The sequence below is a fragment of the Onychostoma macrolepis genome, chromosome 13 (assembly GCF_012432095.1).
Source record: "Onychostoma macrolepis isolate SWU-2019 chromosome 13, ASM1243209v1, whole genome shotgun sequence".
NCBI classification, from domain to species: domain Eukaryota; kingdom Metazoa; phylum Chordata; class Actinopteri; order Cypriniformes; family Cyprinidae; genus Onychostoma; species Onychostoma macrolepis.
The window spans coordinates 12,205,835-12,233,145 of record NC_081167.1 but is presented as its reverse complement, the minus strand read 5'-3'; the positions used below and the strand labels follow the sequence as shown (position 1 = coordinate 12,233,145).

Genomic DNA, 27,311 nt, shown 5'->3' with positions numbered 1-27,311 from the left:
TTTTACAGACACAGATACAGGATGAGCGATATGGCATAGCCAAAGAGTGTTACTATATCACTCTCTGCTGGAAAGGAGAGGTAATACACATATACTTTTAATGTACAGTAGCCTCAGATGACATAGCCCCACAGTCCATTCTCAGACTGTCAAATGCATATTACACACAAATATGGGATAAGCTCTAATCTGATTGGCTGGCACTACACAACTTTTCAAAGAGCCAACACAATGGGCTCAAGGAAGAAGGGTCCAGTGCATTAAAAACTTGTTCCTATGCCCTGCAAATATAAGTGATAGCAATGAACCTTCAAATAAGAAATAATAATTGGATATGCCAAAGTTTTCTAGAATACTGACAATTCAGAGTTTTTTTTTGAGCCATTCACTAGCAAGTAAACTACATATTCACCAGAAGAACTGAGTATTATGCTTTGGTCTAAATAATAGTAGCCTACGTATTTATTCAGAAATTCTAATTAAATTCACACATTTCTAATAAATTCTCTGCTTGTACAGCCAGCAACAGAACAGACTATTATTGTGTGTATCAACAATTTCAGATAAACTCGTCCCTACATGGCATTTAAAGAATCAAGCTATGGCTGTTGGCTTTTTTTAAGATCAGTCAGACCGATCTTCCCTGTCTGAGTCTTGCTATGTGAGACTAAACACCTTTTCAAACGGGCACTGGTGTTTATATAGGAGGAAAGTTATGAATAGACACACAGTCTCACAGAAACACTGTGCGTATTCGTTATGTTGAAATCCCTTTCCTCACTCACCACTTTGTTTGACTTTGGACCTTCAATTAGCTCTGAGAAAATAAAAGATAAAATGAGATCATTACCATTTCATGTGAAAAATTTGGTTGCAAGCAGATATGTGGGTGGAACTGTTTGCCTACCCCGCTTCAGCATTTTGCCGGTGGCAGCTTCAGGTGTGTCAGGAGATGTCGTGTCGGCCCCATCTTCCACTAACTGGATCTGCAAGAGGGTCACAGCAGTTTCTAAGAAGTCAACAAAAGAACATTTACATGTTTTCACCTGTCAGTGTTTATATATACACAAGCATATTTGGGAGTACCTGTGATTGGCGTACAAATATCCCATGGTTCTCCTGACAGGTGAAATATCGTTTACCCTGCACAGTCCCATCATTCTTGCCTTTAGGTTCCTCTAGAATGACTCCCACCCATTTTCCAGAGGCAAAGAGGGTGTTTCCGATATATGCTACGGTGCCTCGATGACCTTTACCAATGACCTCAACTAGAGAGCCCACCTTAACAGGCCGCCCACCTCCATCTGAACTCATCCTGCTGCTGCCGCTGCTGGTGGTCTGGGGACAAGAGAGAAAAACCCTTAGAGGACAAAAAGAGCTTTTGATTTTATCAAGAAAATGGTAGATTGATGAAATGTATTCGGAAACGATAGTCACACATTCAGTAGAAGTGTAGTGTATCAATGTCATTCAAGTCAAGTCAAGTCAAGTTGAGCTTTATTGTCATTCCGCTACATGCGGGGGCATACAGTGGAACGAAATGTCGTGCCTCACAGGACCACGGTGCTACATAAATACAGGCATACAACAATGAAGTAAAACAATATATCAACTATCCTACTGATAGATTTTGACTATAAATATACTATATATAAAGAAGTTTTTTTTACCTATACATAAACTAAAAAATACAAACTATACAAACTATACGAGTGCTTCAGATAAATACTGTACATGTGCGAAGAGAAACATTGTGAGTCAGCAGCTGGCTGGGGAACAGTGCAGGATGATTTGTAGTGCATGAGCATGTAAACATACATATATTACCAAATCTTTTTGTGGGATTTGTATACACACAGCAGTGTGTGTGAAAAGTGACTAGTGCGCATAGAGGAGGAGAGTGTGCTACTACAGGTGGTTTGTACAGGCCCACTCACCTGTGTGTAGCACACTTCGATTGCACAAAAAAAAAGTTCCATAAGTTTCAGATGGTCCATGTTTCAGGAGGTAGGGGGTTTGTATGGGGTTTCAGAGAGGGGCAGGGTGATTTGAGTTCAGGGCTCTCACAGCCTGGGGGAAAAAGCTGTTGAGCAGTCTGGCAGAGCGGGCTCTGATGTTGCGGTACTGTCTTCCTGATGGTAGGAGCTGGAAGTGACTGTGGGAGGGGTGTGTGGAGTCCTTCACGATACTGTTGGCTTTGCTGGAGCATCTTGTAAGGAAAATGTCCAGGATGGAGAGGAGAGGGGCACCAATGATCCTTTGTATCATTGCATTAGATACAAAATATTTAATCTTGCGGCTTTAAGTTAAGTTAAGTCGTGAAGTATTGTCAATTATGGTGACCCATACTCGAAATGGTGCTCTACATTTAACCCATCCAAGTGCACGCACGGAGCAGTGGGCAGCCTTGCTCCAGCGCCCGGGGAGCAATTAGGGGTTTGGTGCCTTGCTCATGGGCACCTTAGTCATGGTATCGAAGGTGGAGAGAGTGCTGTTCATTCACAATCCCCACCTTCAATTCCTGCCAGCGCGAGAATCGAACCAGCAACCTTCAGGTTACAAGCCCGACTCCCTAACTATTAGGCCACGACTACCCCATTAGGCCACGACTACCCCTTTAATTAGAAAATTTCTCTTTAATTAGAGAAAGCCAGTACAAGCTCACTTTTGAAGAAAAAGTTCAACAAAAGAATCACTAATGATAATTAATGCTTCGCATCGCTCCGCTCGCGTCCGGTGTAGACATGGTGTAGCCTAATAAAAGCAGTTCACTTGTTTCATTTCAGAATGAACGAACTGGTTAAAGGAATGCTTCAAAGCCAAAAGAGTGAATCAACTAGCGTTAAGAGTCACTGAAAAATCCCTACAACTAATACACAGACGGACAGTAGCAAACACAACGCACAAACACAGATCAAATGGAGTGATACAAACAGTCAGTTGTCCCATTGCAAACCCCCCCTCGTTACTGTTGCGATGTCCGACAAGCCATGGCGCTCGTACGCTACACATCATTTTCTCACGCAGTGAAACATACATTGCGGAGCAAAGAGGGAACTGACAGACAAGACAGAGCAGGTTATGTTTTGGTATGTAACAAAGTCTCAGCTTTCAAATTTTGTGATTTTTTTAAGAAATTCAAACAATAAATACCATTTTGTGGCTCCTTAATGTGTTGTGACAGTTCAACCGTCGGCATCCATGTCAACCTGTAGCCCAAGACATGTCACTGAAGCTAAGCAGCGTTGAGCCTGGTCACTATCTGGATGGGAGACCTCCTGGGAAAACTAGGTTGCTGCTGGAAGAGGTGCTAGTGAGACCATTAGGGGGTGCTCACCCTGTGGTCTGTGTGGGTCCTAGCGCCCCAGTATAGTGATGGGGACACTATACTGTAAAAAGCACCGTCCTTCGGATGAGACGTTAAACCGAGGTCCTGACTCTCTGTGGTCATTAAAAATCCCAGGATGTCTTTCGAAAAGAGTAGAGGTGTGACCTCGGCATCCTGGCCAAATTCGCCCATTGGCCTCTGACCATCATGGGCTCCTAACAATCCCCATATCTGCTGATTGGCTTCATCACTCTGTCTCCTCTTCACCAATAAGCTGGTGGGTGTTCTGGCGCATGGCTGCCGTCGCATCATCCAGGTGGATGCTACACACTGGTGGTGGATGAGGATGCTACGACCCACGTTTACTCACCAGCGGCATTGCACTAAAACTTAAAACTGCTTACCTCAACCTCTTTCCCTGTTTCCACTTTTTTTCAGTACACATAAAAACTACAACTGCTAAAGTGTGATTCATCATGCTCTTTTTGTTTACCACTAGCGCATTGCTGATGATGTTTTATTCTTCTATAGTAACGTGTCATAGCCTTCGAGTCAATAGGTCATCATCGTACAGTCTACATGTCGTACACAAGTTTATTAGATCCATGTCACACAGCATGGTTTGCAATCTTATAAGATTGCTAAAATCCTGCAGTGTGTCTCGGGTTTTAATTCATGCGGCACATAAACCGATCATCTTTTACTATTCTAGTTATAGCACACTCTAAAAAATGCGGGGTTAAATACGCTGGGCAAAATATGGACGAACCCAGCGATTGGGTTGTTTAGACCCAGCAGTTGGGTTGCTGCCCAGAAGGTTGGGGACTGTTGGTTGAAAACCCAGCATGTGTTCTGTCCAATAATTACCCAGCACTGGGTTGTATTTAACCCAGAGTGCATGAAATAAACAAGAATGAACATCAGAAAGTATCTTGTTTCAAACATGGAAAGACGTCAATTCACACCATTTTTTCAAGTTCAAGTCCACTGACTTTTATCTACTCTCCTGTCTGGTTTGTTTGTCAGACAAAAATGGCAGATTCAACATAATGAACGGTCAAATCACCTGTCAATAACACTCCCTGCGAAAGGTCAACTGTCCCAGTGATGTTGCACTGTATCTCAGCACTTTTGCAACGCTGCTCAGTCAGTCAGATTCGGAACAACTGTATAATTTTTCAAATGCAATGACATTAAGACATTTTGTGGAATAAAGTTAAAACACTGTGACTAGACAATCTGGGGGAGTTAAAGCTATTTGCAGGCTCCTCATTCGGTCTCTGAACAAGTCTATCATGCCCTCCAGATTATATGTCTAAGAGGACAATTGAGGGTTATTTAGGAGCACTCAGACCAGAGCTCAGGACTGAAAAAGTTTGTGACGCAGCCTTATTCTTTACTGCAGAAGACATCACTGTTACCTGCAGTCACAGTGTGCAATAACTCACACACACAGACTCACACACACCAGCTCATCCTAAGAGACCTGCTCCATTTCACTTGCATTTAGTCATTTAAATTCTCTCTAATCACACAGAGGCTGGGGTCCAAAATGAGTTTTATTTCTGAAACTACTGTATACTAAAAATAAGTACTGGTCACATAAAGATAACAAGATAAGGCACAATATTTGCAGTGTTATTTATTATTCTTGCTGACGCTAATGTAAACTCTAAATGCTCTGAAGAGTTGGGAACATTATTATGTTACAATGGAACAATAGGAAGAGAGCACAAGTGATAGATGTGACCTCTCCTGCAACTCGAAAACAGAGAGCTGTGCTGGCAGCAGCTCACTGAAATGTGACATGTTCATTCATTACACAGATTTAATAACGTTACTGGCTAATTTTAAAATCAGCTGAAGGATACGTCATGTTCACATGCAGGACACAGGAGTTACTGAAAACTGACTTGTGACTCAGCAGAATTAAGTCACTAACTGTGTCAGTAAGGGAGGAAAGCTGTGGGTTTAGGAATGTCATTGCTCATTTGGATCTTGTGGATTCTGTAAAAAAAAAAGTAAAACCAAAGAATTTGTATGATTTCACGTTACTTACGAACTTGAAGCTTAAACGTCAGAGCTTTGCCATGTTTGAGTCATGTGCTTGACATAAAGTGTCTATGTTTGAGGAGATTAAATAAAGGCATATATTTGAGTACTTAACCTCTTCTGTTATAAGAGCTCTTACAATCCACAAAAAATGACATGGAATAAGTACACATGAATAAATAAACACACACATTTGTTTTTCTATCATGGTGGGGACTTCAACTTCTTGACTTTTATTGTTTTTATACTGAACTATTATACTGTATCTTCTAACCCTCATACAATACCTCACCTTTTTATCTTTTTATATTATCATTAAGACATATCTGTTATGATTATTAATATGTTTTCCTCACAGGGAACTCCTGGCTGCTCCACATGTTATAAATGTATTCTGGTTTTATTATCCTTGTGGGGATGCATCACTATTCACTAACAGTCCATTTAAACTGGATTTTTATGTTCATAGTAGTGCTGTCTAATGTTTCATGCAGGAAAATGACATACGATTTATGACTATAGATCTAGCCAGAAAGTTATTACTACGTTTAAAAGGGTTTGAAATTAGACTGATGTTGAGCTAAAGGCTTTGATTCAGTTTGTTAATATTAGGATTTGGGCTGTAGTCAAGTTAAAAGGGATAGTCCACCAAAATGAAAATTTTATCATCATTTACTCACTGTCATGTTGTTCCAAATCTGTATGACTTTGGAATGCAGAACACAAAACAAAATATTTTAAAGAATGTTGGTAACCATTGACTTCCATTTTTGTCCAAAGAAAGTCATAAAGGTTTGGAAAGAGTAAATGATGAGATCATTTTCATTTTTGGGTGGACTATACCTTTAACAGAATCAAATTTAATTTGATTTTACAAAACACTTTTAGTCCAAGATAACATGACATACAGTGCAGACAATCGAATAAAGGCAAAAAAGAAAAACTCGTCAAATAATCAACATCAATGTGTGTCATGTTTTTTTAATGTGTTACTCAGCAACTGTCAAAAATTGCATTACTGGCCTGCAGTAACAACTGCCTCAAACACACACTGCAATTGATTGTACGAGTTTGTACACAAGCAAATGCATTTTAGCCAAAAGCTGAGCCTTACAAATTCCAGAAGACTGACTGAGCCCACGCATGCTCTCGCCTGACACATGCTACAACACCTGCACAGCATCATACACAACTGCACACTAATTCTACTAAAATACAAGTAAAAACATGCATGCATTCACATGTACGGTGGCAGACGGAAACAGAAAGTGTCCGCCGTATGTCACTCACCCTGCTGTAAGTGTATCGTTTCATTTGAGACATGCTGCTCCTGCGTCGCCGTTGACAACGGTTCCTCGCCTTGCTTCAGCAACCAACAAAGGCTTTTCAACCCCCCCAACCCACTGTCTCTCTATCTCTCTGTCTGTCTTTCTCTATCTACACCTAACTCTCATCACTCAAGCCTTTGTCCATATGATGAGTATCAGAGATGTGCGTTTTGGTCCAGCTCCAGCAGAGGCACAGACTGAACCCCAGAGGGGACACAGAGAGAGACACCAGAGGAGGTCCTACTGGATGTCTGAGCTCAGATGAACCCACTAACATGTGAATTGTCAGAAGGATCCCAGCATTAGATTGAGTTGAGTGAGATGTGTGTAAGTCTGTCTGACTGATCTGTGTTGGTAGGTGAGTGTGTGAGAGCAGTGCAACTGCGCTAATGTCTGCGCTGCCTTCTGCAGGAGAGCAAAAGAGGCAGAACTGGGTCCTAAAGCCCTCCACCACTGAATAATCAGCAAAATTATATTAACATGTAAATGTACTGAGTGATTAAAAAAACAAATAGAGAGTCATTTCTCCCAGTCTTCTCACATACACATACCGTACAGGCCTAGAGGATGATCAAATTATAATTTACAGTGCAGCTCAGTATTTTTATTAACTAAAGCTGAAATTAAATTAATTAAAGCTAAATAAGAAAAACAAATGACAAAAGCACATTTAAAGAATGACTAAAACTAATTTAATAAAAATTGAAAATATATAAAAATAACAGCTCATTTAAAATATTAATAAATACTAAAATAGTATATACATAATACTAAATAAGTGCAGCTATATCTAAAATAGTAGTCAAAAGCAAATTAAAAAGACCATCAGCCCATAGTTACAAAATGTATAAATGTATTTATTTACATATATTGACTGCCACTTTATATTCTATGACCATTTCAGACATTAAATAAATTGCATTTTTGTTTATTAAACCACTGAAACAGGTGAATGTGTTTAATTATTTTTTAAATATTTTGATTACATATATTAAATTATTATCAAATTCTATTAAATTATTGCTATACAGCTCTGAAATACTTGATGGCAAAACTCTGTTTAATGATATTTTTACATTATAAAATAATTGAAACTCGAATAAATATTTATGTCTATTTGTTTATTTATGCAGTAAGTAACAATGTAAAAAGCGGGATAATATACTTTATTATTGCAAAATAAACTCCTTCAGGGTGATACAAGAGAGTCCTGATTAAACTGTTGGGATTTGTGATAATAACCAGCTGACTGTTCATTATCCTTTACATATTAATCACTGGATTACTAAAGGCCATGTACGGCTATGATCACTGGCTTTAACAGCTCTTTTTGCTGTGGTACCCTGGGCCAGGATGTTGTTGTTGAAAAACAACATTCACGCACAAATGTTCACATGCTTAGCATATAAGATGATGTTTAAGGCAGCAGGTCTCTTTAAGACCGGCTCTCTATTCAGCCTCTCTGTTTCTCTCCAGGCCTATTTGAATGTGACGCAGCTTCCAATATAAAGCCGAACACAGAGAGTGAGTTCAGTGAGGAGAAGTGCATGCACACAGCCTGACAGACTGACAAACAAACACACATACACGCTGACAGGATTAACACTCTTTATAAACAACAACTGCACTGAATCCCCAGGGGCTTATTTCTGTAAGCAAATGCTGATGTTTGCAACACATTCACTGTTCACTGTTATACAGTTAGAAAGGACAGGTGCACAGCTGAAAACATTGTGCTCACAAAAACCAGTATGCAACTGTGGGTCAATCTGAGCAGATATTCAGACAATGCACAAACAAATCACACAATGACAGCTGCTCTCCTCTGAGCACTCTATAAAACAGTGGCTCTCAGCTGTATCCGTGATACACAGCGTTACAGTCTATCAAGCAAGGAATCAACAGGGCATGTTGGGGGTTTTAGTGGGGAATGAAGTTTAAATCCTAGGAAATGCAGAAAATACAATATAGGGACAGAGAGGATTTACAAAACAACAATATGTGACCCTGGACCACAAAACCAGTCATAAGTAGCACAGGTATATTTGTAGAAATAGCCAAAAATACATTGTATGGGTAAAAATTATAGATTTTTCTTTTATGCCAAAAATCATTATTCATTAGGATATTAATTAAAGATCATGTTCCATAAAGATATTTTGTAAATTTCCTACCGTAAATATATCAAAACTTCATTTTTGATTAGTAATATGCATTGCTAAGAACTTCATTAGGACAACTTTAAAGGGGATTTTCTCAATATTTTGATTTTTTTGCACCCTCAGATTCCAGATTTTCAAATAGTTGTATCTCAGCCAAATACTGTCCTATCCTAACAAACCATACATCAATGGAAAACTTATTTATTCAGCTTTCAGAAGATGCATAAATCTAAATTTCGGAAAAATTTACACTTAAGACTGGTTTTGTGGTCCAGGGTCACATATAAGGAGGAGAACATACTTCAGTGGGGGGAAAATCAGCTGACACAAGGGAGTGTCCACTCATAAATAGTGTTTTAGTTTAATTATCAGTGAGACTTTCCATAATATGTTTTATAAGAATGTGTCTTCTAGTACATAAATGTAATGTTTTAACATGGCTGTACATGGTATTTTTATAATATGTGAAGTGGTTTACTATATTTTGAACAAAACTGTCCCCAGAATTAACTTAAACCGATAAAACATGATGTCCCCAAAAAAGATTAATGAATAAAACGAAACATAACTATTTAATACAAATATAACATTATAATTATACATAACTATAATAAAACTTGCTGTTTTATTGTACAACAGTTGTAATCCATATATACATATATTAGTTATATATATATATATATATATATATATATATATATATATATATATACATACATATATATATGGATTACAACTGTTGTACAATAAAACAGCAAGTCTATAACACTATAATTACACCTATAATAACACTATAATAAAGTTTTATTATAGTTATATTATGATATAACTTATTATAAATGATCAATTTATTATAAAATTTGCTGTGTGCTTCTGTGTGTGTGTGTGTGTGTGTGTGTGTGTGCAACGTCTTTATAAATGTCATATATAAACAATATACATTAATATATATATATATATATATATATATATATAATATTGGTGTCAGTCATTAGGCTACTTGAAGATATTAAATAAAATAGTCTGTTTAATGACTACTCTGAGCATTAATGAATTAAACTATACTATATATATATAAACTAAATGAATGAATTAAACTTGTATAGAAGAGGAATGAAAGCAGTGAGATTGTGCACATTTGCTTATTTCCTGTGCAGTGATGATGCACCTGCCAGCCTGGTCCGCCTGTGTCCCTCCCCCCACATGAATCAACAAATAAATAAATAAATAAATATTGCAGAATGATACGGTCTTCACTGTAATTTAGGTAAATGCTGTAGTAGTGAACAGTAAAAACAATTAATTCACGAGGAGCGCATCGCCAGCAGATCATCAATCCTCCCATCGATCAGCCACCGCCTATTTCTACTACAGCCACTACACCCCTCAACTGAGAATGATTAGTAAATACATCGAAAAAAAACATCGAGGATGTGAGGCCACTGAACGGTTCTTTCATGCTCTTTATTTCAAACCATGCATTTGAACTTACCGTGGTGTTTTGATGCTGTTCTCACTGAGCGTGTTGTGTGTATTCCCGGACAATGTGGATGTGACAGCTACTTCCTGAGGAGCGCGACGTCACACGCTCACCGCGGGAGGGGGGTTTACCTGGACAAGGGTGGTCTACAAAATAGTGTCTGAAACGCTTTCAAACTATAAAAACCTCAGTGAAAGGTTGCTTGACCAAATTGATGACACATCTAAATCCTGAGCAGCCTGCCAGTTAACAAGGTTGTAATTACAGCTAAGGCTTCAATTTATTTATTTTATCTTAAATTGTCTAAATTAAACGAATAGTTCACCCAAATTTAGTCATTTGCATTAAATAATATTGATTAAAAATTTATAAAAACATCATAATAATCCACAAGACTGGACTCCATCAATAATAGATGAAAATAAAAATTGCGAGTTTGCATATGAAAGCACTATTATTCATAGATGTTCAGCTAATTTTCAGTTTTGGGTGAACTATTAATATTTGTAGTTAGTTTAATCTATATTATTTTGGGACAAAATAATGGTTTGTAGTGTTAATTTCAATTAATTAAAGTGATAGTTCACCTTCAGTTGGTCCCCTTTGACTTTGCACAGTGTTTTTTTTTTTTTCTCCATACTATGGAGGTCAATGCAACCTTAAGTAGCAACTTAAGGTGAACTATTCCTTTAAAGACAAAAATATTTTTCTTATAAATCGAATAACAGGGTTAATTTTTTTAGATAATTAATCATGCATATATAAAAAACATCCAATTTGTGCCTCTAATGCTTAAATTAGATTTTTTTAAAAACAATAAAAATAATGTGATATCAAAATACACTATTATCAATCTTTGTGAAAGAATGATGTTTATTTTATATAAAATTAAACATTTTTTGGCAAATGTTTTTTCCTCCATAGGGATCTTGACAGAAATTAACACACTTAGCATGACATGACACCACTGTTTCTGTGTGCATATTTAAACACCATGAAATTAATCAGCCTGGCAGGAAGTGATGGCCACACAAACTCCTCCTCCTTTTCAAACCCGATGCTGTCATAAAGCTTATGAGCATCAGTTTGGACCATAGAGGTGAAAAGCACCACTCTCTTCACATTATGTCTGGCAACAAATTCCAAAGCAGTTTTACAAAGAGCTTTCGCAAGGCCATGACCCCTTTTTCACAGAGATCCTTTTCAGTTCCCAAGCACCTGGCTCCTCCACACAGGGCAAAATGCCCACCGTCCCGACAATAGACCCTTTCATTTCTGCGACCCAAAAGCAGCTTCTGCTTTCAGGCTGCATGTAGGAGTTCCTGATGTCCAGCAGATCCTCTCTGAGCCCAAGCTGAATACCCTGCTCAAAAACATACTGCACTGCCATCCGAATAGCCAGCATAACCCCTCCGACACACAAAATACAGGTCAGGATCGAGCCGGAGAGGATATAAGTGAGAAGACAGAATCTACACAGCATAGCTTGAATCCATGGTTGCTTCAAGGCCAGAAGATACACAGTTCCAACATGCTCTCTGAACCCAGTGGAGTATATTGTCCTCACAGCAGAGTAATCTGCATCCTGATACTCATGGATCTGATACCACAACATCGAGGCTTTAGGACTGAGATTCAAGTGGGATTGTGAGAAAAGCAGAAGACAAGATATATTAGAATAAAGAAAGTGCCTTCTTAGTCTGAGAACATTTTAGAAAGCTAATAGCTCAATGCACCTAAATGCGTAACAAAATGCATTACGTCAAATATTGTTTTTTAAAGCATACCGTTACACAGGCTTCTCCTGCTTGATCTGTTATTCACAGCCCAGATCTATCAGACAGAGACATAAAAGTCACCAAACTTGCTTTAATACTGTTAGAGGTGCAAATATCTGTGCAAAATGTTGTCCAGAAATGCAATTATTTGTTATTACATAAGATAATTAAATTTGAGTTTTTCAATTCAGAGGACCAGGCGTGAAACTTCCCATAGGAAATCACATGACCTTCAGACCACTGATGTTGCTTACCGAGCTAATCAAACCTGAATACAAATCAAGTCAGGATGACAAATCTAACTCAGAAAAGCGGTTCTATGCATTAATATTTATAATCAAAACATGAAAACAGTTCATTCATAAAAGTTTTTATTGATTTAGGTTATTACAACAAATTATATTTGGTTTTATCAGAACAAACAACTTTTTCCAGATGCTCCGAGTTATTTAAACATTCAGTCACAGAACAATCACATTTTTCTATCTTTTAATAAATTAAAAACACAGAATAGAAAAAAAGTCAACTACATGATGATGATTCTGTTATTTCATTAATAAGCTTAAACTATTAATATCGATTAGTAATTTTCACATTCTCGCTGCCATTGTAATCAATATCAACGGCACGGAAGTGGAAATTTAACACATATCATTCGCATTGCAAGCAGTTCCTGCTCAGCACCATCTGACAATTTCACTGAATTTACATCTCATGCCTCTCATCAACCAAATACAAATACTTGACTTACAGGAAACTACTGTTTTTCAGATTTACTGGGTCATAGAAGTAGACAGGCTATGAATAAATAAATAGAAATGACCTTGACCAACATAATCTCAAGGACTACATACTCTAAAGCACACAGCCCTTAAATGCTTCTGCTTCAGTGGTGAGATGAATATTCTGACAGGACAAGATCTGGACATCTTTTATTCAAGGTTTTTGAGGGGGTTCTGTCTCTCAATTGAAAGTCCAGGTAACCAAAACTTCCAAAAAGATCATAAAGGCATCAGAAAACTAATCCACATTAATCAAATATTTTCATCTTTTGATCAATTTATATGATGACATGTTGTATAAACCCACATGCATCAAGCACATTGCAGATGGTAAACATGAAAGCTTGTGCATCTGTCACACGCTAAAATAAACATACTCGCATATCACACATTTGAGAACATCCGTGTTTACAATATGTGATATGCTCTATGTATGTGTGCTGATCATTGTTTAGATGAAAATAAAAGCCTAAATTAAATTTGTTCAACTTTATGACCTTTTGGATTTTCTAGGTTTTGGTTACCTGGACTGTCAATGGAGGGACAGAAACCTCTTAGGTTTCATTAAAAATATCTTCATTTGTGTTGAAGATAAACAAAAGTGATACAAGTTTGGAATGACATGTAAATGGTGAGTAAATGATGACTGAATTTTCATTTATAGGTGAACGATCCCAAATCAGATTTTTTTTTTTTTTTAAACAATCAATGTTTTTCTATTATGAACAGTTCCTTATAAAAGAAAAGTTCCCTTTTTTTTTCCACGGTTGATGATTTAAATTAGATAGATAGATATAGTGGTGTGCTTCATTAGTGATTTGAACCAGTGTGTAAAAAAAACAAAAAGGTCTTGGTGGTCTTGCTGAAGTGGGAGATCTCAATCTCAGTTGTGATGTTGTTTGAGGATGAGCTGGTACTCTATCAATGTGAAATTAGTCAGCTTGGCAATCGCCTCCGGAGCACTAAATTCGCTAACCTTCTGGTATCCCATGTGCTCATAGAGCTTCTGTGCATCTGTCTGGACCACCGACGTGTGAAGCAGTACTCCTATAAAACCACGCTCACGAGCGAAGTCAGCCACCATACGGCAGAGCGTTTTGGCGATGCCTTGTCCACGGTGAGTCTTTTTAACCGACATCCGCTTCAGTTCCAGGAAGTTCTGGTCTTTCTCAGCAGGCAAACACGCTACTGTACCCACAACACGACCCTGGCTCTCAGCCACCCAGAAGCAGGCGTTAGGTGGATCCAGGTAGGTCTGCTGAATGTGGTTGAGATCTTGCTCAAGGGAGGTCTGGATGTACTTGGTGAACATATAATTCACACCCTGCCTGCCTGCGGCCAAAAGCAGCGTGACTGCTAGTACAGGTAATAGGATGGACATTGAGCTGGTCAGCAAGGCGCAAAACACACATCCCAGAAACATCTGCGCTAGGGGCTGTTTGAGAACGTGCATGCAGGACGTTGGGATGTGCTCGCTCATCCCGAGAGTAAAAACCTCCTTTACTTCTTCATGGTCTTCCTCTTGGTAGCGGCGAATCTGCACCTCAGCCATGACCTTCAAATCAAGCATGACATTAGAAACAATTACACTGTAAGCTAAAGACTATGTTCATCAAATCCTATTACACTTGTCTTGTCATTATCATGTTTTGTAAGTGAACAACATTTCAGATCTAGATATCGATTTAACTGATAGATTTACATGCATAACAGATTTTGCATGTACTTTGCATAACAAAACATTAGATAAACAGTGCTATTTCACTTTTCCAGCTTTAGTGTCTGTGTTTGTATCAAAGACAAATGAATTATAAAGTGTCACAGAAACTCACAGCAAATTTCTCGATTACCCGCACGCCTCGATCTTGATAAGAAGAGATTTCCAGGTGACTGACCTTTACTCGATGACTGCGGGCAGCCAGTGAGGAAATATCTAAGGCATTTGTGTTTACGGAAGTGTTTACAGTGTTTATTTACAGTGGCCCTTCCAAGGAAAATTAACTGTAACAATATGCATTTAAATTTATGCGAAACGAACTAGGCTTTTCCCCTGCATTTTCGTTCATTTTAAAACAAATAACATAGACTTATCTCACCTGTTCTGTAAATGATCCTACTCAAATTAATGCTTTACTTTGTTCTCTACTTCTTTTCTTTCAAATTGACAGTTTGAGGGGAAGCACTATCGCCATCCACTGGAGAGGAGGAAAAGTGCGATGCATTTGGTGGACAAGGCAAAGTATGACATTTTTCTTTCTTTTTGATGAAGTATTAAGATATTGGCTTGAATGTATATGTATGAAAACCGGGTTTACAAGGAACTGTGCTGTTGCCCAGATTATGCAATTTTTAAACACTCATTTATAAAAATCGCAAGGTTTTGATTTAAAGTCCAATTTCATTAATATTTGTTTAAAAGTCCAACATTATGAAGCTGCAGACTCGGAGCCTGCTGCATCCACAGTCCCACACCCAGAGTCCCGCATTCTCAGACCCCTCGTTTTTCGAGACAGCGCCTCCTGCTGTTCGGAAGATCGTATAACACCCTTATCCAACCGCACCCAGATGCCATTGAAAACATTAGAATGCAGTATTACGGTCTCTTTTTATTTAAAGTTATCCAAATAAATATTTGCGTTCCCTGCTTAATGCATGTGGCAAAAAAAAAAAATCATTGTGTTCTCAAACTAACTAATTACCCAGTATTTATTTTTTGAGCGTGGGTGTAATTGAAAGGAAATTATTGATGTAACGGATACACATACAGATTGAACTATCTTCTGAAAAATATTATGTGATATTATATTGCTACAATGTTTGTTTTTGTACAATGTTTCAAATTCCATTTTTTCTTTCAGTTCAACATATAATGGTCTAATTAACATTATACCATGCTAACATTACAAAACCTGTTTTTTGATATTTTGAATGTGAAGCAAAACTCAAATAATAGACAAAACACCAATAATAAACAATTCTGTACTTTATTTAACGATCGCCTTAATCACTGTCATCTTGCTGTAAACAGGAGAAAGCAAAGAAAAAAGGAAGAAAGAATTGTGTTAGTGACTTTATTTTCGTCTTCAATTGCATTCAAAAAACCTCCTCATTTATAAGTCGCTTTGGATAAAAGCGTCTGCTAAATGAATAAATGTAAAATGTAATGTAAATGCATAAGGTAAAATAATTACTTTCTGGTAGGCAAATGTTGCTTCTTTTCTCATTCTTTTTGCAATCACCCGGTCAAATTCCTCAACTTCACTAAAATAAAAGATGAATGCCATTGTCAAAAATACTGTGTAATAATAAACATTTTTTTGCAAATGCAAATTACAAGCATACCTAGGGTGATAAGTAGGGCCACGAAGGAACACCTCCTCAGCCTCCTGCCAGGATAATGCTTGCAGCTTACATAGGCCATGAATGATGGCCTGTCCATATAAATAAATACATTAATTAATTAATGTATAAAACATTTCATATATGGCAATAATAGAAACAATCCAATAGACAAACATGTGCAGGCCTACCTCAGGAAAAAGAAAACTACAAATGAACTCCACTTCATTTGTGAAGTTCAGTTGAGTTTTACAATTGTGTAGCAGAGCTTTGAGGTGTTCAAAAAGAATGGCACACTGCTGCTCACTGTCCATGTAGACTGGCATACGTGGCTTTAGGGGAACCACTTTGATGGTTTCCCATTGAGAACATTCCTGCGGGCAAACAAAAGTGTTGTTTATATATACACAAGCCATCAATGAATAATTGGCATAACCATTAAAAATATAGCTAAAGAGCATACTGGATAATCAATTGACAATGTTGAAGTTGACAATGATCACAGCCCTGGGTGAGTCATTTAGGAATGCTAATCTTTAAATGGTGAAAAATGACCATTTGAGTACCACTAAATGCTGCTCTGTTCCCTTTGAAGTCACAATGCAGTCCACCAGTGCTTCTTCAGTTCTTGTCCGATCTTGGACTGACTGCTTGGACGTGCTGTGGGACATCTTGTGTGGTGCTTCTACTTCTTTTTAGCCTATACAGAGGTTGAGTTTTTGCCTCTAATAAGCATTTTGCCTCGTCTGTCCAGAAGGCAAACCTGCGCCCATAGCTTGCAAAAAATAATAAATAAAAAATTATAGGAAAAAAGAAATTGTCGCTTAAGAGAGTTATTAAGGGTGTTTTGTTACTCATGCTAAATAAAATGTTGTATTGAAAAAATATTCAAAAGTAATATGACAAATTGAACTCATATATGGGACCTCTGAATAATATTTTACCAAAATGTACAATACTTTTTGACATACCCGTCAATTTGAAATCGTTCCATTAGCATAAGGCACCACCATTTTCTAATCATGGGCATGTCAACCTGAAATAAATGCCCAGTTAAAGGTCATACTGTTTTCTACTTTTACCAAATAAACTTAAAGTAAATAAAATAAACATAAATTTCCTTTTATTAACTTACCTCTTGGAAATCGAAGTCGATGGCACAGACCATTGAGAGGGTGTACTGAAATACACAAATGTTTTTCCGATCCAATTTGATAGGAGGCGCTGTCTCGAAAAACGAGGGGTCTGAAAATGCGGGACTCTAGGTGCGGGACTGTGGATGCAGCAGGCTCCGAATCTGCAGCTTCATAATGTTCTAAAAGTCAGTGTTCAGTTTAGGCATTGTTTGTTTCGTTTTAAAATGATCAACAACTGCTAATAACGCTGGCTTGACCACTAGTGGCTGGCAAAAGACAGATTGAGTATCAAAACATGTTCCTAAATTATTCAGACAGTCACAAGGAGTATCATTTAAAATTCATTAAATTCAAATTAAATTCAGAGAACTGCAGATGCTATTAGATTTTTATAAACTGGCAGTGTAATGCAAAGAAAGAATATGGTCAAACCGCAAATCCTCTCTATATATAGGCCTATCGGCAGTCTCTGAACATATGAACACTAGCGCCATCGACTGGACAGAAACAAATATAGTCTGCCTCTGAAGCAGAAACTAACGATGACTGTGTCATTATCACCCTAGGACAAAAAAAAACAGACACAGAGAAAGCGAGGCAATTGTATTTCTATGGTACATTTACAAAATTAGATTAAAAGATTAAAAAAGATGATAACATTTTTATTGAAAGCCCTATGGGGCGGTAACCAAAACATGTACAACAAACAAGCCCTATCACCACAGAAATAATTGATTTTGTGACCTTTATTGCTTAGTTTTACTTCCAGCACACATTAGAAGTGATTCAAACTTCAACTGCTGACCAGTTTCCCTGCTCTCCCCTTGACTCAGGATCACCACTATTCTCAATGACACTGCATTTGAAACCATTTCCAAAGGTGTACTGACACATGATGAGAACAGTTTAATCAGACTATCCCTGCAATGATTTGCAGGTCATACAGCAGCACAAATACGTTGTCATAAATTGCATCACCACATGTACCATGTTCCACATCTACAAACTTCCTGATTGTCCTGGTGCCCTTATCAGTAACAACACTTTTCATGTTTGTTACAATTGTGCCACTCTGCTAATTATTATTTTTTTATTATGTTATAAATCTCTAATTGTTATATGACTCTTATCAGGAGGTCAGTGTGTAGAGAAAAACAAACAAAACTGAAGTATCCTGGCATATAATGATGGCTATGGGTGTTTGGTGAACTGTACATTGCTATGAATTGTCGGAATATATATACTGATTCATAATGTACAGTATATGTCATGATTCCTTGAAACAGATTGTCATGATGTGTTTTTATGCATGTAATGGCATTATTAATTAATGATTATTGATTAGTGTCAAATTTTAACACTATACTTTGTGGTATATTAGCATTAAATTAATAACTTATTTTATACTTTTTTTTCTTCTTTTTTTTTAAGTTAACACTACTATTGACAGGAAAATGGAAAATGTCACATTCCTAAAGCAAAATACATTAAATTTAAATATAGAATATAAAACTTTAAGTGATATATAGAACACCATGTATGAAAAAACAAAACCTTACAGAGAGCTTATTGGCTTTTACTTGCCATTGTACTACAGCAAACAATTATTTAAATATTATCTGAAAAATATATACTTTGTGTAAAAGTTAAAATCTCAACATTTTCTGCCCAATGTTAAAATTTAGGAGAAACATCTTTAGTTCAATTCATATTTATTTGTATAACTCTTTTCAGAATAAGTACAATTAAAAAGCAGTTTTACATAAAATAATGGCACATATAGCCTATAACTAGTGAGCTAAAGGTGACAGTGGGAAAAAAGCCATCTAGAAAGACAACAAACAAAAACAAACTAGAGAGATGAATGTTTAAATAAATACTTTTTTCACAATGTACATTTTGTTTTTTAAATCTTTAAAAAAAAAATACATTTGGTAGAATACATTTTGTATCCCAGACCTTGTTCTAACTCAATGGAAAGGCATGAAAGGTTTAAATTCACTTTCATTTTCTTTGGTTAGAGACTGTGTGAACATGATATGGTCTCACTCAAAAGGTGCTTCAGCATTGACATTTGGATGACAAAGCTGCTCAGAGACTCAGTGCTAGGCTGCTACTGCCACTGAGGAATTCCTCCTCACACAGCGCTGTATTGTTGCCTGTTCACGTCAGACACTAACACTCACATCAGTACAACAGCAAAATCTCATTAAACAATATAATAAAAATCATGTACTCCAGGACCATATGATTGTGTTATGTTTTTCCCAACAGCAAATACAGTACAAGTCTAACATACTGTACAAACAGAAAAACCAACAGTGTCTGTTTCAAGTATTTGGTTTCTGGCACTGAAAACAATTGTTCCTTGTTTCTCACTTTCATTCGCTTCTGTCTTTCTACCCCAGATTGATATCTCCAGCAAACAGGGTAATAAGCAAAATTACAGTGAATCCGGTGAGCAGCCCAGCATTTTGGATCAGGAAGAACACAACCCTATCTCGATAACCTTTGGTATGTGAAGCCATGATACTGTTCATCTCTGGGAACTGGAAAAATGGCAAATATTGTAATTAGAAAGTTCATAAAAAAATAAGTTGAGAAAACTCAAAAATCTGCTGAAGCTGATTGCCTTAAACTTTTAAAGTTTGCTCAATTTTTTTTTTTTTTTTTTACAGTGAACACAATGGTAAATTTGTACTTTTTCTTGTATCACAGCTCGGACTTTGCTCATTCTTGTTTCTTGCAAACGCAACTGGTGGCATCTTGCATTAGATGATTTAAAAAAAACTGTAAAATTGTTGATATGTTTGCTTTATAGCTAGGCCAGGTTGTGACAAATTGGGTTCTCCCTCAAAATTTGATCTTCATCTAGTTGTACCATGTACACACAAACTATAATAATTTAAAATATACAGTATCTCACAGAAGTGAGTAAACCCTTCACATTTTTGTAAATATTTTATTATATCTTTTCATGTGACAACACTGAAGAAATGACACTTTGCTACAATGTAAAGTAGTGAGTGTACAGCTTGTATAACACTGTAAATTTGCTGTCCCCTCAAAATAACTCACAGCCATTAATGTCTAAACCGCTGGCCACAAAATTGAGTACACCCCTAAGTGAAAATGTCCAAATTGGGCCCAATTAGCCATTTTCTCTCCCCTGTGTCATGTGACTTGTTAGTGTTACAAGGTCTCAGGTGTGAATGGGGAGCAGATGTGTTAAATTTGGTGTTATCGCTCTCACTCTCTCATACTGGTCACTGGAAGTTCAACATGGCACCTCATGGCAAAGAACTCTCTGAGGATCTGAAAAAAAGAATTGTTGCTCTACATAAAGATGGTAAGACTATAAGCCAAGACCCTGAAACTGAGCTGCAGCACGGTGGCCAAGACCATACAGTGGTTTAACAGGACATGTTCCACTCAGAACAAGCCTCGCCATGGTCGACCAAAGAAGTTGAGTGCACGTGCTCAGTGTCATATCCAGAGGTTGTGTTTGGGAAATAGACATATGAGTGCTGCCAGCATTGCTGCAGAGGTTGAAGGGGTGGGGGGTCAGCCTGTCAGTGCTCAGACCATACGCCGCACACTGCATCAAATTGGTCTGCATGGCTGTCGTTCCCAGAAGGAAGCCTCTTCTAAAGATGATGCACAAGAAAGCCCGCAGATAGTTTGCTGAAGACAAGCAGACTAAGGACATGGATTACTGGAACAATGGCCTGTTGTCTGATGAGACCAAGATAAACTTATTTGGTTCAGATGGTGTCAAGCGTGTGTGGCAGCAACCAGGTGAGGAGTACAAAGACAAGTGTGTCTTGCCTGCAGTCAAGCATGGTGGTGGGAGTGTCATGATCTGGGGCTGCATGAGTGCTGCCGGCACTGGGGAGCTACAGTTCATTGAGGAAACCATGAATGCCAACATGTACTGTGACATACTGAAGCAGAGCATAATCCCCTCCCTTCGGAGACTGGGCTGCAGGGCAGTATTCCACCATGATAACGACCCCAAACACACCTCCAAGACGAACACTGCCTTGCTAAAGAAGCTGAGGGTAAAGGTGATGGACTGGCCAAGCATGTCTCCAGACCTAAACCCTATTGAGCATCTGTGGGGCATCATCAAACGGAAGGTGGAGGAGCGCAAGGTCTCTAACATCCACCAGCTCCGTGATGTCGTCATGGAGGAGTGGAAGAGGACTCCAGTGTCAACCTGTGAAGCTCTGGTGAACTCCATGCCCAAGAGGGTTAAGGCAGTGCTGGAAAATAATGGTGGCCACTCAAAATATTGACACTTTGAGCCTAATTTGGACATTTTCACTTAGGGGTGTACTCACTTTTGTGGCCAGCGGTTTAGACATTAATGGCTGTGTGTTGAGTTATTTTGAGGGGACAGCAAATTTACACTGTTATACAAGCTGCACACTCACTACTTTAAATTGTAGCAAGTGTCATTTCTTCAGTGTTGTCACATGAAAAGATATAATCTTTCTAAACTTCTGTGAGATACTGTATATATAATTGCTTTATAATGCATTAAAAACAATGGGACAGTGTAATTATCTTTGACTTTACATTTAAAATTACATTTTACATTTAACTGTTAATTACAATAAGAACGACAACTTTAATAAACACTTATTATTTAACACTTAATTTAACACGTTATTTTAAAGATCGTTGTGATGTGTGTAAACATGTGGTGTATTAGCTAAGCTATCAGGCTAAGCAGGTATTGATAAGAAACAGATATTAATGGCTTTTAAAATGTAGTTCAAATGACATGTTGCGATTTTGAAGAAATTGTGGTCAGGCATGAAAGAAAACCATTAAAAGTTCTTTAAACTTGATTTCTAGGGAAGATCTGATTTATCATGACACCAGCTGTTTTTTTTTTTTTTCCTTAGTGGAATCCTTAAGGTATAATAAAAGCTATAAATTAATTCAAACTGAAATCAGTATTTCATGGACATGTTTTATGCTGAGTTGTAATAAGTGGGATAATGTACATTCAGGCAGTCATTACTGAAAGAAGATGTCTTACCATGTCTGCAAGGGAGATATAGAGAAACATTCCACCAGCAATGGCAAAGATAGCATTTGGAGCAAAACTACGGCCCAGCAGGATCCCCAATGCAAGACCGAGATAACAGCACATCGCTGACAGCAAATTAAAACACGCAGTCTGACCAACACTCATACCGGAGTTCAACAGAATCACAAAATCACCTACAGAGAGACAGAAAGAAAATCTGACATTAAAAAATGATATGATCTTTTGATGATAGGTCTCTATGTCTGTGTTTTACCCAGCTCATGAGGGAACTCTTCACAGAAGATGGCAATAGAGGTGCTGAAGCCGGTGAGTAGAGAGAGTGTGAAGGACGCTCCGATGGCCAGACCGTCGATGAAGTTATGCACAGCGTCACTGACAGTGATCATCCACGCCACAGTCTTTATATTAGACATTCCATCCCCTTTCAGCCAGCGACAAGTTAATAACACACATGCATTCTGCACAAATTTAACAGAAAACAGACACTGTTAAATCATTCTGATCTGCCCTAATGTAATAAAGGTAAAAATGCCACTATCACAAGAAATATAGTCACAATTGTGGCTTTTAAAGTTATATTCTGACATATAGGCCTAAAGTTGCTATTATAAGAAGTAAATTCGGACTTGTGTAGTCTAGCAGATGTTTACCAAAAAAATAAAAATTTGTGGTGGAACACAACTGTGCTTTAACTGTGTGGATGGCATTAGTTTAAATATTATTAGATGGTGAATGAACATTTCTGAGACAACTGAAGGAGACAAAGTAAACAAACAGCAGTTGAGCATATAACCACATGCAAGATCAATAATGCGCTTCTGTAAATCATTCATCTTTAATCTAAAATGTATTGTGCTTTCACTACATCAGGAAATCATGCACATTTCCTGGAGGATCTGGTAAACAAGCATCTCTGGGTACTGTCGTGGCTCGAGAGAGTAGATTTCTTCAATGAAGTCAGAGAAGCTCAAAAAGCAGAGTTTCAGATGCCAAAATAAGACTTTATTAAACAAAGCCGAGAAGACAGCCGCCTCATCCATTGCCTCTAATTCTCTGTCTGTCCATACATATTTTTATACCTTTTTACTAACCAAATTTGTCTGTTTTTGCCACAATTTATTACCAGCCCACTTGGCCCATTTTTATTGGTGGGATTTGGTCAGATCCGCCATTGTTCAAGAATGGTTACATCAAAATGGTTACATAAAATCTGCTACATTAAATTAGTTTACACTCCAATGGAAAAAGACTCTCTCTGTGCTTTCCCACGAAACAGTGGTGTTATTTTGTATCACTTTCAACCTTGAAAATCTTCCCCTTAAATTCTGTTCCCACACCAGTACTGCCCAATGGATGGCCTCTTATATTTCACAATTTGTATTAAGATCTTAACATCTAGTATTGGAATAATTCAGCATATTAATCAGTATATGGATTGCTTTCATGATCATACATCATATTGTAAGTAAGATAATACCATATTCAGTAAATATCATAATATAGAGTAAAATAACACAATAGTACTAACAGGCAAATAGCAGTGTAGCATTAATGATTGATAATCCTGCATGTTTATTTTTTTTTGATTATGCATATGAATTCTGTGTGTTACCTGTTCAACGGCTGGACTCTCACTCGGGTTGTTGGACTTTTCATTGATAGAGTTCATTTCATGATTGGTGTTGTTTGTGATGATGTCACCGCTGATGTTATTTATGACAGCGTCATTGCTAAAGGTGGTGATGGTGACATCAGCTGACTGCAAGGGAGGGAAATGACTGTGTCCCAGCTGCAGTGCAGGTGAACCATTGAGTTAGGTCTGAAAACAGCTCTATCTGCTCTAGTGAATAATGTCCAAACACATGCAAGCTCTTACCTCTGGATCTGCTTTCAGTACCATCTTTAAAACTCGTTCAGTGAAGAACAAAATGTAAAATCCACCAAAAATCCCAACTACGTTTAGCACATAGTTATCATCTTTAGGATCCAAGCCAAGGGCCTGTTCAGTTGACAAAAAAAGATAAGAATTAGGACCGCATGCATGGAGATTTTGAATAATTGACTGTTTTTGGCCAATCTGATAACGTTTCCCCCCCTAGAGCTACATATTTTTCCATCTAAACCTTTGTAAGCCATTTTATTTCTCAAATCTCATCTCATAATCTCACTGTAACTCATTCTTACCTCTGGGATAAGTTGCAGTACAGCATTTGAAAACAGTGTCCCAATGGCCAATGCAATGAAAAACGTCAAGACTTTTGGAAAATATGTTTTTTTAGTCAAAGGCACCAGAAATAACCCCAACAGAGCAGCCAAGTTTATCACGGTCACGGCCAGGAAACCATAACCCCAAACTACAGGAAGGGGGAAACAGATTTACACATAGTGAGGCATATGAAACTTATTTCCATCAATTCAGTTCAAGATGTGAGGAAAAACTGTAGCTTCAGTTTATCACAATTTACTGCAGCTCTACTTCGCTGCATCCCAACACAGGAAGTGCATTAGGTTTCGGTACTGGGATGCAGTGAAGTAAAATACTATCTCTTGTACAGTCTGTTAGTGAGGACATCATTACCATATGAAATGTGATCAGACAAAGGCTGTTTTTTCTGAATGTGAAATGAGAAACTGATGCTGCACAGTTCAAATCCTTTGAGTGAATCAACAATGTGACGATGGGTCATGGAAAATCCACTTATCAGTTCAAGTGTTTGCTCTCTAAAAGAATGTGTGTGTAATGTGTGGAGTGGTGATAATATTAACTTTTAACCATTATGATTCATAAGCAAAAAGGGCAAAACCATGATTACACAGTGTGTATTTCTTGCTTGAGTAAATACACTGTACTCCCAAAATAAATACTAGGAAATCAATCTGTAACTCACTGATAAAATGATAAAACAAGATATAGTCTCCAGATATGATATGGTCTCCAGAGGTGTTATTGTAATCTCTGCCCATTTCCTCATTACTCAAAATATATTTTCCTGGCTCCATACAGCACATTTGATTGTCACTTGCACCAAGGTGAAGCCATTTGTGGTAATCATACTCACCTTTGTGATCAGGTAACAATGAAGAATCATTACGGTTTGAGGGGGAGGTGTAAGGGCAGGCAGGGAGCAGGACCTGACTGAGAATAGCTGGACACATCATCTCCAGATCATTGAGACTAACGGCAGAAGCATTGCTCAGTCCAAAGGCTGACAACAGCTCTAACAATGAAGAACACTACCAAAAAAACAAATTTAACATTTGCATCATCAAGAATTACAATGTGGCACTGATTCTTGAGACATGGGACAAAACATGTCTCATGTCTAGTAAGCAACACCAGTTAAACAAAATTATTACTGAATATAATGTTTGATATGCAAAATATGGTTTGGTTTGGTTTTATTCCATGTATAAATATCAGTTGAAACTATATGGAGTTTCAGTTCATTTATTTAATGAGGTTATCATACTTTACAGGAACCCCCTGTTTTCATTAAAAAATAAATAAAAACATTTTAACTTTATTTTTAAGAAACCAGTTATTTATGTAGCCAGAGTTAAACAGTACCTATATATTTTCATCTCGTTTATTTATATATCTACTCTAATTTAAATTAGACAGCTTTCAAGTAAATATTTTGAATTTTATAAATCAGATTTTCGGCTTCCAAACCAATAACAATACATAATGCACAAATACATGAAAATACACATATTTTGTTTTGTACATGTATTAAGTAAAACAAAATACATCGATACACCAAACTATGCGGATCGCCAATAGTTAGATCAAAATAGAAAGAAAGAATAAGGGGTGATTAAAATCAAATAAACAAGTCCTATAATCCTTATGCCTCAAGATGTAACTGAAAACAAGTTCCCACATTTTGTCAAATTAAGATGCTGCTATAAATATTATTTTTTTTCAAAACAGGTAGAGGTGCGTCCCGTTAGCCAAACAGAAAAGAGAGGCCTCGTGCTCTCCATCCACAAAGGCAAAATAATTCCATAATGATGAAAAGGTAATCTATATTCGGGCTGAGGCTCTCCAACAAATTCGACCATGCAAAATATTTATTTTCTCTTGTGTTGCTTGTATGTTCTAATAGATAAAGCGCTGTTTGCCAAAACAAACAGATATAAACTTTCCACTTGCATTTTTATATTATAATGGAAAAAAATCCTAACAGAAAGAGTGAGTCGAAGGGGTAGATGTGTGTGAGACGGGACGCATCTTCATTACCTCGGTGTTCTTCAGCGGATTGGCGTCAGCATCGACCGACGGCGCGCGGCGGCTGGTGATGAGGCGCAGAAAGTTTTCCAGGTTTCCCGTGGACAGCGAACCGCTTTCACCGTAGAAGCGCAACACATTTTGAATAAAACTTTCCTCCATGGTTCTATCCTTTCGATATGAATAACTTTACAGAACTATCCGAGAGCAAGTCTAAAGTCGAGACGGATGGAAACCACACGCGCACGTTCGAACTAATAACAGAAGCCGCGGGTTAATACACGAGAAACCCAATTCTTTCATTTCCTTTTCAGAAATGAGTTGCAATCTCCCGGAGGTGGGAGGAACAGCTATTTGTCGACTTTACTAATCAGTCGCAATCAGAGATAGCGGAATAAGTTACACCTCATTCCTCAGCAGAGATGGCGCGAGGAAACTGCTGCTGGACGGAGGGTCAAAGTCAAAGAACAGCGACATGCTGTTGCCCAAACACTGCTATACCAGCCATCACTCCGTGTGTCAATGAAGCCTTTGTTTGCGCTTTTCCAGACATTCTTGCAACGTGTTCAGGTCTGACTTGAGTAACTTTCAAGTGATCAGCCATTGAAAAGAACAGAATCTCAATATTTACAC

General features: G+C 37.6%; 5 protein-coding genes and 2 long non-coding RNA genes across 15 annotated transcripts in view; 1 reads left to right on the top strand and 6 right to left on the bottom strand.

Moving 5' to 3' along the window:
* dctn1b (dynactin 1b) overlaps positions 1–10,459 on the bottom strand; it is a 35,053-nt gene extending 24,594 nt beyond the window's left edge. For 4 of the 7 annotated variants that reach the window (XM_058796378.1, XM_058796379.1, XM_058796381.1 and 1 more), the window contains exons 1-4: positions 6,671–7,065; positions 1,087–1,338; positions 908–986; positions 786–817 (exon numbers count right to left, since the gene is read on the bottom strand). In XM_058796378.1, coding sequence (XP_058652361.1) covers positions 786–817; positions 908–986; positions 1,087–1,338; positions 6,671–6,703 — 396 coding nt within the window. In that variant the 5' untranslated portion in view covers positions 6,704–7,065. Of the gene's footprint in view, positions 1–785; positions 818–907; positions 1,010–1,086; positions 1,339–6,670; positions 7,068–10,362 lie in introns of those variants that run through there. The other 3 variants (XM_058796382.1, XM_058796385.1, XM_058796384.1) reach the window with 3 other exon arrangements.
* An 812-nt stretch (positions 10,460–11,271) lies between these two features.
* LOC131552784 (probable N-acetyltransferase CML5) lies at positions 11,272–12,172 on the bottom strand. Its single transcript, XM_058796879.1, is given in 3 exon segments — positions 11,272–11,536; positions 11,538–11,978; positions 12,138–12,172. Coding segments are annotated over 2 exon segments (666 nt in total). The 5' UTR covers positions 11,966–11,978; positions 12,138–12,172; the 3' UTR covers positions 11,272–11,298.
* A 310-nt stretch (positions 12,173–12,482) lies between these two features.
* nat8 (N-acetyltransferase 8) lies at positions 12,483–15,143 on the bottom strand. Of its 3 annotated transcripts, none has more exons than XM_058795788.1 (3): positions 15,007–15,102; positions 14,743–14,843; positions 12,483–14,465 (listed from the first exon to the last, which is right to left on the bottom strand). In XM_058795788.1, the coding sequence occupies exon 3, from the start codon at positions 14,460–14,462 to the stop codon at positions 13,794–13,796; it is 669 nt and encodes a 222-aa protein (XP_058651771.1). In that variant the 5' UTR covers positions 14,463–14,465; positions 14,743–14,843; positions 15,007–15,102; the 3' UTR covers positions 12,483–13,793. The 3 variants fall into 3 exon arrangements, with proteins under 3 accessions (XP_058651771.1, XP_058651774.1, XP_058651772.1); XM_058795791.1 differs by having other exon boundaries at positions 14,743–14,818; positions 15,007–15,054; XM_058795789.1 differs by lacking the exon at positions 14,743–14,843 and having other exon boundaries at positions 15,007–15,143.
* On the top strand, positions 14,367–19,872 carry LOC131552186 (uncharacterized). Its single transcript, XR_009273922.1, has 3 exons — positions 14,367–14,501; positions 15,079–15,149; positions 19,794–19,872. It is a non-coding gene; the product is annotated as an uncharacterized LOC131552186 (long non-coding RNA).
* On the bottom strand, positions 15,388–16,602 carry LOC131552184 (PWWP domain-containing DNA repair factor 4-like). The gene is made up of 4 exons (XM_058795792.1): positions 16,441–16,602; positions 16,253–16,341; positions 16,102–16,171; positions 15,388–15,928 (listed from the first exon to the last, which is right to left on the bottom strand). The coding sequence occupies exons 1-4, from the start codon at positions 16,573–16,575 to the stop codon at positions 15,911–15,913; spliced, it is 312 nt and encodes a 103-aa protein (XP_058651775.1). The 5' UTR covers positions 16,576–16,602; the 3' UTR covers positions 15,388–15,910.
* On the bottom strand, positions 16,648–17,439 carry LOC131552185 (uncharacterized). Its single transcript, XR_009273921.1, has 3 exons — positions 17,385–17,439; positions 17,221–17,285; positions 16,648–17,024 (listed from the first exon to the last, which is right to left on the bottom strand). It is a non-coding gene; the product is annotated as an uncharacterized LOC131552185 (long non-coding RNA).
* Positions 18,047–27,282, bottom strand: slc39a8 (solute carrier family 39 member 8). Its single transcript, XM_058795787.1, has 8 exons — positions 26,691–27,282; positions 25,507–25,681; positions 24,632–24,801; positions 24,324–24,446; positions 24,060–24,236; positions 22,701–22,905; positions 22,436–22,620; positions 18,047–19,934 (listed from the first exon to the last, which is right to left on the bottom strand). Exons 1-8 carry the CDS (start codon positions 26,838–26,840, stop codon positions 19,785–19,787), a joined length of 1,335 nt encoding a protein of 444 aa, XP_058651770.1. The 5' UTR covers positions 26,841–27,282; the 3' UTR covers positions 18,047–19,784.
* Between the last annotated feature and the right edge of the window lie 29 nt (positions 27,283–27,311).

Coding starts and splice junctions, on each gene's coding strand:
- LOC131552184 (XM_058795792.1), bottom strand. CDS start 16,575: ATGCCAGTCTACATGGACAGTGAGCAGCAGTGTGCCATTCTTTTTGAA. Junction 16,342..16,440: donor GTAGTTTTCTTTTTCCTGAG/GTAGGCCTGCAC, acceptor TTATATGGACAG/GCCATCATTCATGGCCTATG. Junction 16,172..16,252: donor GGCCCTACTTATCACCCTAG/GTATGCTTGTAA, acceptor CTTTTATTTTAG/TGAAGTTGAGGAATTTGACC.
- nat8 (XM_058795789.1), bottom strand. CDS start 14,462: ATGGCTGAGGTGCAGATTCGCCGCTACCAAGAGGAAGACCATGAAGAA.
- slc39a8 (XM_058795787.1), bottom strand. CDS start 26,840: ATGGAGGAAAGTTTTATTCAAAATGTGTTGCGCTTCTACGGTGAAAGC. Junction 22,906..24,059: donor AGAGTCCAGCCGTTGAACAG/GTAACACACAGA, acceptor AAATTTGTGCAG/AATGCATGTGTGTTATTAAC. Junction 19,935..22,435: donor ATATCTCCCTTGCAGACATG/GTAAGACATCTT, acceptor CCATTTTTCCAG/TTCCCAGAGATGAACAGTAT.